The sequence below is a fragment of the Eleutherodactylus coqui genome, chromosome 3 (assembly GCF_035609145.1).
Source record: "Eleutherodactylus coqui strain aEleCoq1 chromosome 3, aEleCoq1.hap1, whole genome shotgun sequence".
Classification (NCBI taxonomy): Eukaryota; Metazoa; Chordata; class Amphibia; order Anura; family Eleutherodactylidae; genus Eleutherodactylus; species Eleutherodactylus coqui.
In genome coordinates this window covers 285,319,352-285,336,384 of record NC_089839.1, presented here as the reverse complement: position 1 = coordinate 285,336,384, position 17,033 = coordinate 285,319,352, and the positions used below count along the sequence as shown (strand labels likewise).

The 17,033-nt window shown below is 45.5% G+C and overlaps 1 protein-coding gene across 1 annotated transcript in view; it reads right to left on the bottom strand.

Moving 5' to 3' along the window:
• AGBL4 (AGBL carboxypeptidase 4) overlaps positions 1-15,994 on the bottom strand; it is a 1,858,614-nt gene extending 1,842,620 nt beyond the window's left edge. The window contains exon 1 of the mRNA XM_066594768.1: positions 15,915-15,994. Within this exon, the coding sequence (XP_066450865.1) occupies positions 15,915-15,957 (43 nt within the window). The 5' untranslated portion in view covers positions 15,958-15,994. The remainder of the gene's footprint in view (positions 1-15,914) is intronic.
• Between the last annotated feature and the right edge of the window lie 1,039 nt (positions 15,995-17,033).

Genomic DNA, 17,033 nt, shown 5'->3' with positions numbered 1-17,033 from the left:
CCACTTCTATTCCTGTGCCCAAGTGTCCTCTTCCTGAGGTATTTTCAAGGGAGAGGAGCAAGTTTTTTGTGTTTCAGAAGGCATATAGATTGTATTTTCGGATGCAGCCCCACTCCTCCGGCTCAGAATCCCAGAAAGTTGGATTGATTATATCCTTACTTCGGGGTCACCCCCAGACATAGGCCTACTCCTTACCTGAGAGTTCAGCTTGCGTGCAGTCAGTTGATTTGTTTTTTGGGAACATGGAGGTATTTTTGATGAGCCGGACCGTGCGGGGTTGGCGGTATCTCATCTCATGTCTCTACGTCAGGGGCAGCAGTGGGTAGAGGACTATTGCTCTAAATTTAGACTGTATGCAGGTGAAACGTCTTGGAACGATAGCGCCCCTAAAGATGTGATTTGTTGGGTCTTTCTAACGCTGTCAAGGATCTACTCATTTCTCATCCCGCTCCCGTGACACTCAATGATGCGATGGAATTGGCGACCAAAGCTGACAGGAGACTGAGATCTAGAAAAGAGGAACGTCAGGCCCATAAGGCTAGGGAATCCAGCAGACCTGCTCCCACTTCTCTCATGCCAACTTCTGGTGCCGAGCCTATGGAAGTGGACCAGCTAAGTCCCGAGGAACGGCGATGGTTCCGGATGATTTATCGTCTCTGCCTCTATTGTGGGAAAGCCGGACATTGTGTAGCAACTTGTCCTCAGAAGCGTCTACAACATTAGTCTGAACAGGCAGAAAACTTCAGATTCTAGGCAATTTTGGGGAGGATCGCCTAGGATCACAGGTACTCTATAAGTTGTTGGTGCCTTGTCAGATTGGCTTCCGGAATTTCACTCGGTCCGGTCAAACTTTTATTGATTCGGGTGCTGCCGCCAATTTGATTAGTTTAAGTTTTGTCAGACCTCTGATGACTGAATTAAAGATTCCCATATGCTTCACTAGCAATGATTCTACCCTTCTGTCTGCAGGTGTTGTACAATGGAGGACTCCCATTTTACAGTTCACTGTGGGTGTTCTCCATTCTGAGAATCTGTCGTTCTTGGTAATTGAAAGGATGTCCATTGAGGTAGTGCTTGGTATGCCCTGGTTGGCACTGCACAATTCCCGATTTGATTGGTTCACTCGGGGATTGACACATTGGGGGTTGTCCTGTCATAGTCACTTAGCTACTATATCCATGTGTTCAGCAGATACCATACTTATTCCTAAGTATTTGTCTGATTTTTAGGGCGTATTTTCCAAGAAACTGTCTGAGACTTTGCCTCCCCATAGGGAGTGGGACTGTGGTATTGATTTAATCCCCGACAGTCCCATCCCTAAGGGAGCCATTTTCAATTTGGGAGTGACCGCAAAGCCCTTAAGTCCTATATCTCAGAGTCTCTGGCCAAATGACACATCAGGCCGTCCAGGTCCCCTGCCGGGGCAGGTATCTTCTTTGTAGAGAAGAAGGATGGGACATTGAGGCCTTGTGTGGATTATCGGGCTTTGAATAAAATTACAGTAAAGAACCAGTGCTCCTTGCCCCTGATTCCTAAGTTATTGAATCAGGTGGTAGGGGCCCACTGGTTTTCCAAATTGGGCTTAAGGGGGGGATTACAATTTAATTCGCATCCGAGAGGGAGATGAGTGGAAGACCACTTTCAATGCCCTGTTAGGACATTTTGAATATCTGGTCATGCCCTTCGGACTTTGTAATAGCCCCGTTGTGTTCCAGGGATTTTTGAACGCGGTCTTCCACGACTTCCTTGGGGTATTTTTGGTCATATATTACATTCTGGTGTACTCCCCAGACTGTGATTCACATGTGCGGCACCTGAGGCTGGTTCTGACCCATTTGCGGGAGTACCAACTTTTTGTCAAGTTGGAAAAATGCATTTTTGGTACTAAACAAGTGCCTTTCCTTGGTTATGTGATTTCACCCACGGAGATTCAAATGGAGTCTGATAAAGTGGCAGCAATCTCCCAATGGGTCAGACCAGATAACCTGAAAGCTCTCCAGCGGTTTTTAGGTTTCGCAAATTTTTACCGTAAATATATTAAGAATTATTCTGTTATTGCTCAACCCCTGACTAATCTTACCAAGAAGGGTGCTGACTTGGTAAGATGATCGCCAGAGGCCCTAGAGGCTTTTAGTCATCTCAAAAGGGCGTTTACGGCTGCCCCACTGCTTGTACAGCCTAACGCACGGCGACCATTCTTTATTGAGGTCGATGCGTCTGAGGTGGGGGCGGGGGCTGTATTGTCTCAGGAAGTCAGCGGGAGATCTGGGTATAGTCCATGTGCGTTCTTCTCGCGGAAGTTCATTTAGAGATTTACAGTTTGTCAGGCCAGGTGGGGGTTGTTTTTTGCCAGGTTTAACCTCGTCATTACATATATTCTAGGGGAGAAGAACATAAAGGCAGACGCCCTCTCACAGAGTTTCGGTTCACCAGAAAGTGAGACAGTGGCTCCTGAGAATAGCTTGGCACCTGGGGTGGTGGTGGCAGTTGTAGAATGTGATTTCATTCCTCATCTACAAAATTGTCAGTAGGACTCTCTTTCGGGGGTCCCGGAGAGCAGATGGTTTGTGCCAGAGACCTTGCGTCTTAAAGTCATTAAAGAGTCTCACTCATCTGTTCTCGCAGGCCATCCGGGGGTTCAGGGGACTATGGACCTTTGTACTAGACACTACTGGTGGCCAGGCATGTCTTGGGAGATCCGCGACTTTATTAAGGGATGTTCTTTCTGTGCACGCAGTAAAAGTCGGTGGCGCCGTCTGGAGGGGCCTCTGAGACCATTACCGGTGCCTTCTCATCCGTGGTCGCATTTATCGGTAGATTTTATCACCGATCTACCTGAGTCTCAGACGTTCATCACTATCCTAGTTGTTGTAGACCGTTTCTCAAAAATGGCACATTTCATGGCGTTAAAGAAGCTACCTTCTGCGATACACTCTTCCAAGATTTTTTTTAAAAAAATACATCATTCGTCTACATGGGGTTTCCGAGAACAGCGTATCTGATCGTGGTGTTCAGTTTGTTGCGCAATTTTGGCGAGCCTTATGTAGAAACCTGGGAACATCGCTTTCCTTCTTGTCAGCATTCCACCCGCAAACTAATGGTCAGACTGAGCGAAAGAATATTTACGATTGGAATATTTACGATTGCTTGCTAGCGAAAAGGCTCATCAGTGGGCAGAATTCCTACCATTGGCAGAGTTTGCGTTAAACAACCATACTTGTTCTTCCACTGGGGTATCTCCATTACTTTGCGTTTATGGTCAGCATCCCCGTTTCCTTACAGCTATTTCTACTCCATCTGCCTGTCCTGCAGCTGATGTCGCAACAGATGCGCTGCAGGGGGTATAGAAAGAAGTACAGAAGAACCTGGAATCAACAGGGGCTCGTATGCAGTTGGGTAGTGGGGGGAGTCTGTCAGTATCTGAACCTTACAGGGTGGGACAGAAGCTATATTTGTCTTCTAGAAATCTCAAATTGAAGGTTCCGTCTTTGAAACTGGCGCCGTGTTACGTGGGTCCCTTTGTCATCACACGTGTAGTAAACCCGCTTGCTTATGAACTTGATTTGCCAGCTACATGGAGGTTTCATAGAGTTTTTCATAAGTCATTATAGAAACCTTTTGTCCCTGGGCGGAGGCTTTTGTTTAAAGGTCAGGCAGAGACTTGCAATCACTGCCAGTTATTGGTTCCCCTCAGTGTGCTAGCTAGTCTGCCTCTGTTGGTCTCCTGCTTCTGTCAGCTTGTCTGCTATACTTTGCTAGTGTCTGCCAGGTTTTTCCATCTGCCTCAGTTCTGCTTAGTATTGTTCGTGTTGGTTATTTACATCTGCCTTTTCTACCCGTTCCATCCAGGTATGCCAGCTGGGCACCCAGGCTGGCGTATAACGCGTAGTATACCGTAACAAATTTTGGCTGTTTAAACAAATTTTGAGCGATAATTATTGCTATTAAAAGGGCCCTTACCTTGATTGTGATATCACAGTGGATAGGTGATAAAAGTGAATTCTGGTAATACCTCTTTCAGTTCTCCTTCCTGCTACTGTACTTTTAGACACATCCCAATGACATACCAGAAAACAGTGGAATTCCCCTTTAAGCACTAACATCTAAGAAATCACAGTAGACTAGATGTTACAAACTAAGGATGTTTTATTGACTTATGATGAAGTCTACTGTAAGTCAGTCTAATCATCTCCAAAACATATCAAATCGCTAGGTAAGATGCTCAAAAAAAAATGGGGAACCTCCTGAATTGCCTAAATATTGAGTAGCTATCCACCCACCCATCCCTAGTCCATGTATACGTATAAAGCTCAGTATAACAGTATAACATACACTGACTAGCAGTTTGCTTAGGTGAGACTTGCAGTCATCATATAATTACCATTACATGCAAAAAGTACATTTCATAGTTCAAACAGAGTAAAGTACAGCTTATCCATACTTTTTTCTGTGTTTCTTATAAAAAATATGTCCTCATTAAAAGAAAAACATTTCATAAGAATGAGCAAAGTGAAAGAGAAAAATCACAGCTCTTCCTGACACAACTCCTACACTGAGCTGATTATAGCTGCAGAACCATGTAGGGACCTTTGTCTGAAAATGTACCCGGCGTATGACGTTAGGTACATATATTAACTCCCAATATACCAACCTCATCGCATGTCATCACCAACATAGTGTCGCTGAGGGGAGTCATGGCTGAGTAACGGTACGAGGTCCAAGAGTGTGCTATTACCAACGTCCTAATCCTACTCGGAGGTCAAAAGGCGGGATGGAGAACCCATCATAAAGAAGAGAGCAGGACCAATAGGGGACGAGATCGTGAATGTAACCTTACTTCCGCAAAGACTATGAAACATTACTAACCTTTAGACCATGTTCTCATGACGGATTTCACTGTGGTGTGACGTGGAATCTACACAGAATCCACGTAGATTCCACATCAAATCATCCGTGGCGAAATTCGCATCCAAAAGTGTATCATTCCTTTGAATGGAAATCCCCACCATAAGGGCTCTTTCCCACGAGCATATATCAGCCAGCCGTTTTCACGGCCGGCTGATATACGCTGTGATCTGATGCATTGGATTCCAATGCATCAGATCACATGGCCGTATTCCTGAGATGTAAAAGCGCCCGGCCAGCCAATATAGTGCCGGGTGTTTTTACGTTGGGCCCAAAAGATAGTCCTGGAACTATCTTTTGGGCCGGAATACGTCGTCCGCTGCATGGGATCCTACTGGAGCCCATGGCCGCGTCCGCAGGTGTGAGGGAGTTTAGCAGCCCTCCTTCTGCTCTCCTTTTCCGTGCAGGCTCACCTGTCCTCTCCTCCCCACCCATTCTTTGCAATTGGAGGGTGTGGGATGGGGCGGAGCTAAGCGCATGCGGCAGATGTGTTCTTCATCCCTGCGCGGGAACACGGCAGCGGCGGACAGGTATGTTTGTTTTTTTTTTACACTAAAATTCTTGTTTTTCAGGGAAGAGATTATATTTAAAGCTCTTCCCTGAAAAACAATTACGGGGTCCCGGCAGGCTATGGTCTTCAATGAAGCCGCCGGCAGCAGCCGAATCCATTGAAGACAATGCGTGCATTCCCTATGGTGCACGCATGTCCTATCTTTGCAGGTACACGCCTGTAAAGCACGGACATGTGCACACGCCATAGGGAATGCATTGGCTCTAATAGAAGCGTGTTTTGTGCGTGCGTATGCACACACAAAAAAAACACGCTCGTGTGAAGCCGCCCTGAAGAGGAGCAGAAGTCAGAAAAGTGAAGGATCAAAAGGCAGGAGTTGATGAGAAGGGAGAAATATTAATTGCTTGTTGATGTGCATTATACAGCACTTCTAGAAAGTATTCGCAGTGTTTGCTTTTTATGTTTTACTGTGTCAAATTCTTAAAACACAATAATTAGGCGTTTTTGACAATTGACAACAGATAAAAAAAAAGTTTCATTCACATGAGACGGAACTGGCGGAGGTAGAATTTACCACTGTGGAAATCCGCACCAAAATCTGCAAGTCTAAATGTGAATTTTGATGTAGAATTAAGCAATTTTCAGTTCTGCATAAAAATCCTCACATTAGACATGCGGATTTTGGTGTAGAATTTTCTGCTGCTGATTCCGACCCGTGTGAAAAAGCCCTAAAGGGAACTTGTCAAACGTTTCTGCCTTTTTAAAAATTTTGCGAGAATCCTGTATGTCAGGAAACCTTGTAAGTTATACTACTTAAGAATATTAAATAAACAGGAGACCCGTCCAGCCCTTCCCTCATCTTTTCACACGAGTGCATATATAGCGCGTTTTCACGCCCAGGCACCAATGAGAGGCATTGATTTTCAATGCATCCGTTCACACAAGCAAATATATGGCGCGTAAATACGCTGGCAGCGTGAATATTAGAACATATATCTGGCCGGCGCATATACGCTCAGCCTCAGAGCGAGGGATTTTTCGGGGTGCGGTATATTTTTTCGCTAAAAACGACGCTTACGGTCGCGTAAATGGACGGGAAAACGCTGGCCGTGATCACGGAAAAACGCCCATTCAGCCACTTATACAGAGTGAGTGTAAAAACGTAATAAAGGCCGTTGCCATTTATGCACTTGTAGGAAAGAGCCCTGACTTTGTCTTAGGACAACTATATTGCAGTCTCACAGGTGTACCGCCCCGGACAAACTAATGTCAATGTGCAGAAGAACTCGGAAATCAAAATCAGGAGTATTTAGTATAGTAAAAACAGCTGAGAGGTGAACTACCGCCCCCTCCAGAAGGCTTTAGGCCAGAAAGCTGTCATAGAAAAGTTGCAAAATTTGGCAAAAAATTTTGCAACTTGTTAGCAACCTCACCACTTTTGGGCAGTGTGGGCATGGCTTGTCAGGAAGGGGGCATGCCCAACCCGGACCAACAAATTTATGTATAGTTACGCCAGACACTAAATTATGCTTGAAATATACAGTTTGTCGGGACCAGTTGTTCTGTGAAGGTGCTCGGAGCTGATGGGGACGCACCTCTTCCTGTATTAAGCCACCATGCTCTGGGGGGAAACATACAAAGCCTGGTGTGAGAAATGTCGGGCTTAGTAATTTTTTCCCTATGTATAAATATATCAGGGGACAATATAGAGACCTCTTCCATGATCAATTCATACCAAGGACTGACTGTAACAATAGGGCACCCTCTACGTCTACAGGAAAGCAGATTTCTACACTGATATAGAAGTGGGTTCTTTACTGTAATAGCAGTGAGACTATGGAACTCTCTCCCCAAAGTGGTGATAGCAAATTTGATAAAAGAGTACAAAGGGGCCTGGACGACTTTCTTACATGCTATGGTCACAATTACTGAAGAAGGGTTGGTGATCCAGGAATTATTCAGATTACCGGTTTTGGAGTCCCTAAAATGATGGAAATTGTGCCTTACTAAGGCCTCTTTCATATAGCCGTATGTGACTTTACGGTTGTCTGTACGCGCCGTAAAATCGCATGAATGAAGAATTGCCATGATCAAGTCCCAATCTTTAGCCACATATATTCTGCCGTTAACACGGGCAGCTGCTGCGTATTGGCAAAAAAATACGCTGCAGCATGGAAAAATCATTGATCAGCAGAAAGCCTCAGAATGACAACTAATGCTTAAATATATCAGCTGTCTTCTTTCCCCAGTGTTGTATGCTATGTAACTCCCCCCCCCCCCTTTCTTTTTTTCCGCTTCAACTGAAGTCTATGGGAGTTTCCAGTGTATCTCAGCAAAAGACAGGGCAAGACCAAAAACGATTGCTGATGTCCATTTTTGTATGTGACCAAAAACCGTCCATCTTAATACATTGGAATCCAATGCTTCACATGGTTGCGATTTTTGGGCGATTTTTTGATGCTGCAAAATAGCGGCATATGCACAGTCCAGAATACCGTCGGGCGGGGGGAGAGAGTTTAGCTGTTACATCCGCAAATGATGTGCAGCAACTGAAATAAACAACACAAAATAATTGGGAAGTCTTTCCCTAAATATGTGACGACGAGGGAGAGGGCCCTGCCTAGCACAGCAGACTGATCGCTTTGATAGATGTGGGCCTGCACTCGTTCCTGGGACCTAAGTAACCCTACTTAACCAACAAAATAAAGGACAAAGCAAACCCCAGGAAACACCACACTTAGCTGTTCACGTCACAGCGGAGACCACGCTTTCCATGGGAGCCACTTACTACCAGCTAAGACAGCATGCAACTGGCAATTCACAGCACCTTAGCTCAGTATCCAGCCCAGGTAAATACCCAGGTAACTACCTACAGATGTGACTACATTATGTCACACCTACTGAGCTAGAAAGTGCAGAACCAAGTCTTAAACCCGCACCGTACTTAGTCAATCCGGCAGTGATCTCAGCACTGCTGCAACATTAGCTCTGCTAAACTTCCTCCCCCTTCACTCCACCTCTCTACCCCTTGCCATCTGCCAGTAAAGGAAGTGGGCAGGACTGGGCACGAGTTAGTATGTTAAACTCCTGCCCCCTCTCCGCCCCTTGCCATCTACTCGCAAGGGGAGGGGGTGGGAAGGGGAGGGAGCTAGTGTGCTAATCTCTTTGCAGCTCTCATAGGCTACCATAGGAGTCTATGAGACCTATCTTTTCCAGTCAGCATAAAAGTGGCCGTACAGAATGCGCACAATGTGTGCTATCTTTTCCGGCCAGTCAATTTTATGCTCCAAAAAAAAATCGCCCATCTGAACAAGTACATTGGTATCCAATGCTTCAGATGGTCATGGCTTTTTTTGCATGACCAAAATGCATGCGCAAAATACGGACACGTGAAACAATGCATTGAAAACAATAGGTTCTATTCTCAAATACGCCTGTGTGAAGGAGCCTAAAGGCTGGGTCGTTCAGTTGCATCATAAGATGGACCTGTTCAGCCCTGGGTGCTGTTTTCTTGCTCCTCAAATGAAGCAAGTAAGCATAAGCCTGAAGCGCTGATGTGAACGAGCCTTTATTCCCATTGAAATCATTGGGTATTTTACTGGATCCATTTTTTAAATGAACAGCTACTCAGCTATTTTAAGTGAACTGATTTCTGCAGGAAGCAGACAGCTCTGTTCTCACTGCAGTGGCCAGGCTTGGTATTACAGGCCTTGAAATGAATGGGAACTAGCTGTAATACCAAGCCTGACTACTGCAGTGAGAACGGAACTGTCTATTCAGTGCCCAAACACACCAACCCAGAAAACTGCTAATCTTTAGAACCCTGGGCAGCAGACCCCCACCATTCTACTATTAATGATCTATCCTAGGGAAACACCATTGATAGCTTACAACTGGATAACTCCTTTAATAATAATAATTATTATTATTACTATTTACCCAAACTACTTCTGCTCTGATTTTATCAAATCAACTGTGAATAAACTTTGTTACGAACTCCGAAAAGCTACCTAACTTTACTGTGATAATTACCCAAACTAGAACAATGTATTCCAGGTTAGGCAGTTAGAGTAAAAGGGGACTAATTAATAGATAATAGTATATGATTAGTAATATAAACGACTTCCCGGTCTTTCTAACTCTGTAAGTGGTTAATTACCATAACAATAATTCATTAGTAATAATTAGTATTGTGTGTCGGGCCTCTGACACCGCAATGTCTCTTCCTAACAATAATTATTACTAGCAATTAGCAGTTAGTTGTGTGGACCGCAATGTACCAAGAAAATAAATACCGCAATCACAAGTAAAGATATCTAATAAGATGTCGGGGGCATGGATGAATGTGACAGCCGCACCGCCGTGACAATACATGACAATATTTAATGCTACTGACACAAACAACAATACGTCATCGGGCTTCAAATACCCAAGTAAAAAATGCTATAATCAGCATGTAATTAGTCCGATTAATTCAAGTCTTTGTAGGTGGAAGAATAGCAAAAATATTAATAAAGCCGCATTACATAGATCATGAAGCCCGCCATCTGGTAATGCAGAAGTCTACATATTACATAACACTATTCATTTCCTTATGTATATATGTATGTGTACAGATGTAACATGACTGGTGCATTGTGCAAACTCGATTATTGTTGTTAAGGGGGTTTTCCAAATACTACTGATCACCTATCCTCAGAGGGGGTCATTAAAAGTTGATTGGCTAGGGTTCATCACTCATGACCACGGCCGATCAGCTAATTAGGCACCTGCTGTCAGTGCCGCAAGACACATATTCCAACTACTGTCACAGTTGTGACAGGTGTGGCAGGAGTTTCCGCAGTATGATTTTCGGAGAAGGGCTTGAAATATAAGCGCTTAGCTATTAGGCGCTGGCTGTAATTGGCTGAGCACTCAGCCAATCAGCACAGCCCTTTCAGGAGGCAGGGATTTTTAAATCCCCGCCTGCTGAAAGTGCTGGACAGCAGTGCAGGGGAGCCAGCCGGAGGACGCGTCTGAGCAGCGAGTACATTTTTTTTTGTTTGTTTTTCTTTCCAGTTAATGATGATTTTCAGGGAAGGGCTTATATTTCAAGCCCTTCCCCGAAAATCATACTGCGGGGGTTGCCACAAACCTGCAGCAGCACAGACCCCATTGAAAGCAATCGGATAGCATGTTGCATTTCTGCCACAGCTGTGACAGCTGTGAGAGCTGTCGCAGAAGTCCGCAGTATTCTCCTGATGTTTTCAATGAGGCTAGCGCTGCTGCCGCTGGCCCCATTGAAAACACTGGCGATATTCCAGCATTTTTCTAGTGCTGCGAGGCGAGTGTTTTCACTTGCTCTCGCAGCGAAAGAGAGAATAAAACGCCAGTGGGTTTCCGCCCTGAGTGTAGCAGCGCTGACAGTGGATGCCTGATCAGCTTAGATTCTGAGAGATCGACCCCAGCTAACTATTGATAACATCGTGAGGATGCATCATTGCTAGTACATCCCTGGACAACCCCTTTAAGTTATCATAATGTGTTAAATGTCAAGTTAGCTTTTGCTACATCTGTAAATGCATGTATGTAAGTACAGATTTAGCAAACTTTAACTTGACAGTTAGAATGTTATGATAACTTTCCAGGACTTTAATACTGATGACCTATCCTGGAGCCAGCTGGCCGAAAATCACGACTATCTGATTTAAATGAGTGATTTTCTGGTGTGTAAAAACACCCAGCCAGAAAAGATAGCCCATACGGCACACATTCTAGCCGGACATTTTTACGCTGTCTGGAAAAGATAGGGCTAGACCTATCTTTCAGCCGGAATTAGCCAGCTGGTCCCATAGACTCCTATGGAAGCTGCTAAACTCCCTCCCTCTCTCCACTTCTTGCCGGCTGCTGGCAAATTGAGGGGGCGGGATGGGGCGGTAGATTAGCTCCCGCCCCATTCCGCCTCCTCCCATTGCAGGCAGCCGGGAAGAGCCGGAGAGTTTAGCACACTAGCTTCCGCCCCCTCCCTTTGCTGACAGCCGGCAATGGGCGAAGACAGGGAGGGAGTTTAGCAGAGCTAAACTCTCTCCCCCTTCCCGACGGCATCCTGGGCTGCGGCGTATATATGCCGCAGGCCCGGCCGTCTGAATGGCCATTAAAACGGGAGATGCAGCCAGGACTTGGTCGCGGCTGCCTCTTGTTCATGCGATTTTCGGCTGCGCTACGGCCATCCGAGAATTGCAGCACCCGTGTGAAGGAGCCCTCAAATAGATAGTACTGTTAACGTTGCAGTGGGCTGACTTGGCACTACAGGCACAGCTCCCCGGTACTGAGGCAACCTTGCCTATTATAAACTACTGATGACCTATCCTGAGCATAGGTCATCAGTAGAAAAAGTCCCGGACAACCCCTTTAACTACAATTTACTACAATGCTGTAAATTAAGTTATCACAATGCTCCATGTTAACGACTACTACATCTGTATACTTGCTGCTGTAGTAACTCTTTAGTAAGAGCAAGGACTTGTATCCTGTCACGTCCCGGTCGATCTCCAAGGATGAGAATAGGCTTCCTATGTCAAGGCTTCTTGAATATTGGACAACGTACAGGCTTCTGGGTACTGCATGGCGCTGCTTGGTGACAGTACACTGGCACACCTGTGACCTCAGCCTACGGGCAGATAGAGTACCTGTCCACCACTGATTGAGATAAAACCAAGCTGTAGAATACACATTGCAACTGCTGCAGAACCTCACTTATTAAAGAGGTGGGGTATCACATGTCAGGGTGGTCTCACATCTGTGCTGCATCAGAGGTTTAGTCGCAGAATCGGCACAAAATACTGAAAGAAAAAGTGCTGCATTTCCCATCTAAAAGCCGGGCCGCTGAGCGGAAACCGAACGGACCCCATTATAGTTAAAGGGGTCAGTTCAGAGCTGCTAAGTTTAGTCCAGAGATGATGATGTACGGCTGCGGGGATTCCCCTTTCCTGCTTCCCGACCAGAACAAGTAAAGGGAAACCCGAGTGCAGATGGGAAAGCACCCGAAGACAAGCAACTGACAACGCAGGAGAAGAAACTTCTAGAAGGTCTGTGACTGATAACTTCTGCAGAAAAACATAAGCAGCGCCTGTATATCAGCACTCATCTCTGTATATCACCACTCATCTCTGTATATCAGCACTCATCTCTGTATATCAGCACTCATCTCTGTATATCAGCACTCATCTCTGTATATCAGCACTCATCTCTGTATATCACCACTCATCTCTGTATATCAGCACTCATCTCTGTATATCAGCACTCATCTCTGTATATCACTGCTCGTCCCTGTATATCATCGCTCATCTCTGTATATCACCGCTCACCTCTGTATATCACTGCTCATCTCTGTATATCACCGCTCATCTCTGTATATCACAACTCATCTCTGTATATCTCTGCTCAACTCTGTATATCACCGCTCATCTCTGTATATCCCCGGTCATCTCTGTATATCCCCGCTTATCTCTGTATATTCCCGCTCATCTCTGTATATTCCCGCTCATCTCTGTATATCCCCGGTCATCTCTGTATATCATCGCTTATCTCTGTACATGACCGCTCATCTCTGTATATCACCACTCACCTCTGTATATCACCGCTCATCTCTGCATATCACCACTCATCTCTGCATATCACCGCTCATCTCTGTATATCCCCGGTCATCTCTGTATATCCCCGGTCATCTCTGTATATCATCGCTTATCTCTGTACATGACCGCTCATCTCTGTATATCCCCGCTCATCTCTGTATATCCCCGCTCATCTCTGTATATCACCGCTCATCTCTGTATATCACCGCTCATCTCTGTATATCCCCGGTCATCTCTGTATATCCCCGCTCATCTCTGTATATCATTGCTTATCTCTGTATATCCCCACTCATCTCTGTATATCCCCGCTCATCTCTGTATATCACAACTCATCTCTGTATATCTCTGCTCAACTCTGTATATCACCGCTCATCTCTGTATATCCCCGGTCATCTCTGTATATCCCCGCTTATCTCTGTATATTCCCGCTCATCTCTGTATATTCCCGCTCATCTCTGTATATCCCCGGTCATCTCTGTATATCATCGCTTATCTCTGTACATGACCGCTCATCTCTGTATATCACCACTCACCTCTGTATATCACCGCTCATCTCTGCATATCACCACTCATCTCTGCATATCACCGCTCATCTCTGTATATCCCCGGTCATCTCTGTATATCCCCGGTCATCTCTGTATATCATCGCTTATCTCTGTACATGACCGCTCATCTCTGTATATCCCCGCTCATCTCTGTATATCCCCGCTCATCTCTGTATATCACCGCTCATCTCTGTATATCACCGCTCATCTCTGTATATCCCCGGTCATCTCTGTATATCCCCGCTCATCTCTGTATATCATTGCTTATCTCTGTATATCCCCACTCATCTCTGTATATCCCCGCTCATCTCTGTATATCCCCGCTCATCTCTGTATATCCCCGCTCATCTCTGTATATCCCCGCTCATCTCTGTATATTCCTGCTCATCTCTGTATATCCCCACTCATCTCTGTATATCCCCGCTCATCTCTGTATATCCCCGCTAATCTCTGTATATCCCCGCTAATCTCTGTATATCCCCGCTAATCTCTGTATATTCCCGCTCATCTCTGTATATCCCCGCTCATCTCTGTATATCCCCGCTCATCTCTGTATATCACCGCTCATCTCTGTATATCACCGCTCATCTCTGTATATCCCTGCTCATCTCTGTATATCACCGCTCATCTCTGTATATCCCCGCTCATCTCTGTATATCCCCGCTCATCTCTGTATATCCCCGCTCATCTCTGTATATCCCCGCTCATCTCTGTATATCCCCACTCATCTCAGTATATCACCACTCATCTCTGTATATCCCCGCTCATCTCAGTATATCACCGCTCATCTCAGTATATCACCGCTCATCTCAGTATATCACCGCTCATCTCTGTATATCATCGCTCATCTCTGTATATCACCGCTCATCTCTGTATATCCCCGCTCATCTCTGTATATCCCCGCTCATCTCTGTATATCCCCGCTCATCTCTGTATATCCCCGCTTATCTCTGTATATCACCGCTCATCTCTGTATATCCCCACTCATCTCAGTATATCCCCACTCATCTCAGTATATCACCGCTCATCTCTGTATATCACCGCTCATCTCAGTATATCACCGCCCATCTCTGTATATCACCGCCCATCTCTGTATATCACCGCTCATCTCTGTATATCACCGCTCATCTCTGTATATCCCTGCTCATCTCTGTATATCCCCGCTCATCTCTGTATATCCCCGCTCATCTCTGTATATTCCCGCTCATCTCTGTATATAACCGCTTATCTCTGTATATAACCGCTTATCTCTGTATATCCCCGCTCATCTCTGTATATCCCCGCTTATCTCTGTATATCACCGCTCATCTCTGTATATAACCGCTTATCTCTGTATATCCCCGCTCATCTCTGTATATCCCCGCTTATCTCTGTATATCACCGCTCACCTCTGTATATCCCCGCTCATCTCAGTATAGTCGTTTTTTTTTTGCGATCTTACTTTCCTTTTTGTCTGACAGCGGGCTTTAGTAACCCTATCATTGTTATGGGTGATGACATATGCTAACTGCAGTAAAATAGAGCAGACGGTGCTTGAAAATCTCTGTTTTCTTCATGTCTGCGATGGGAGCTTTGAACCGCGATTACCGGTAATCGTGGTAAAAAGCCCATGTGTGAACGAGGCCTTAGGGTCCTTCTATTACCGTGTGAAACAGCGAATGACGCCACAACTAACTCGTTCACTGATTATCGCTCGTTAGGGCCTAAACACACTGGCGCAGCTACGCCCGGCGGTACAGAGCATAGCTGCACCTGAATGAGGGAAATTTCTTCTACCTTGCCAGCTTTTCAAACTGCGCGCCAGGGCACAGGAGTATGAAAGTAACTGCGGGAAGATAGCGGCTGCCCGACCTCCCCCACATGGTGTGTTCAGTACGTGCGGGGAGCACAGGGCAGGTCCTATAGCCTCCCGGCCATACAAATCAAGGCAGAGGAATCCCCGCAGTAAAAGCGAAATCACTGAACTCCTCTTGAGATCCGCCGTTTGTCCCGTTATACAGCCGTTAAAACTGTATGGTCACCCTATATAGACAACGCATAGGGCCATCTGAACAATTGCGCCACGAAAAACAAATGCCAGTGAGAAATTCAGCGCTGAGCGTCGATAAATGTCGCTCTGTTCCGACCGCAGGAACAGATTTTTATTAACCCCTTCTGTTCCTGCTGCACTGTTTATCATACCGTCCATACTGTCTGCCTCACAGCCTCAAGGCACTGCTGCTAATTAATGGCTGCATGTTGTTCCTGCACAGCTATGCACCGGTCTCTCCAGCGCCCCCCTCCCATCCCCCCCTGTCCACACAATCTTACGTCATAGAAGCAAAACAAATAAGAACAGACCCGTCTCTGTATTCCTGCTGCTCTCCGCCATGTTTGTTGTCATCCACAGCCAGGAGACGCCGTACTGTCGTCTCTATGGTAACTGGTGACGTAGTACGGCTGGACTGGAAGCACGTCGGGGATTGACGTATGACGTCGAAGGAGGGCGTGGCCAGTGGCGCTGTCCGAGGTGCTGGAGGAGCTGCGCGGGAAGAAAGAGGAAGACGTGGGCGGGTCATTGGCTGATTGACGTGTGACGTCACCAGCGGCGCTAATCAAGTGCTGGAGGCGCCGCTCTTTGTATATAACGAAGGGGCAGATGGGGATTGTATACACAGTTCCCACGCAGCAGTCACGGCTGACGATATGTCACTGTATAGGCTACTGGAGTGGAACTAGAAGTCTCAGCAAGTAAAAATGACCAGGACAATGGGGAAGATATATGAACTAGTCTGAAATAAACAACAGCCAATCACGGAGCTGCTTTCATTTTGTATTCTGTCCTTGCAAAATGAAAGCTGTGCTGTGATTGGTTGCTATGGGTAACCAAGATAGGCTTTATTGTAAACAGTCTCATAAATCTGCCCATTTGTCATGGTATCTTTAGCTTGCTGAGACTTCTAGTTCCACACCAGAACGTTTTTTAATTTTTACTATTTTTTTTTAATGTATTTGCTGTTTTTTTGTCACATATATATATATTAATAATAATTTATTTTTATCATCATTATTTTTTATTAATAAAACCGGTTTATTTTCGACAGGTCTGTGTCACACGGGTGTATTTACACGTGCATTTGCGTGCGCAATATGCAGAGAATATAACTAAGCCATTGATTTCAATGAGTCCATTCACATACACATATTTTGCATGCGCATGCAAATACGATGCATGCTCTATTTTTCTGCGCATTCGCACAGGGAAAGAACACATATTGAACACAGGGCTCCAGCAGACAAGCGTAGGCGTATTACACTTGTGAGAACGTGACCTGATGGCGCAGTAAAGGGAGCGCTATCACGTGCTTTTGCGTTTACTGTTTTGCAGCCTAATTAGTTGCCGGTATTATTGATTAACACCACTAAATTGCACAATTCATCGTGTTTTTGTGATTTCAGTGGGTTCCCTCACATTCTACG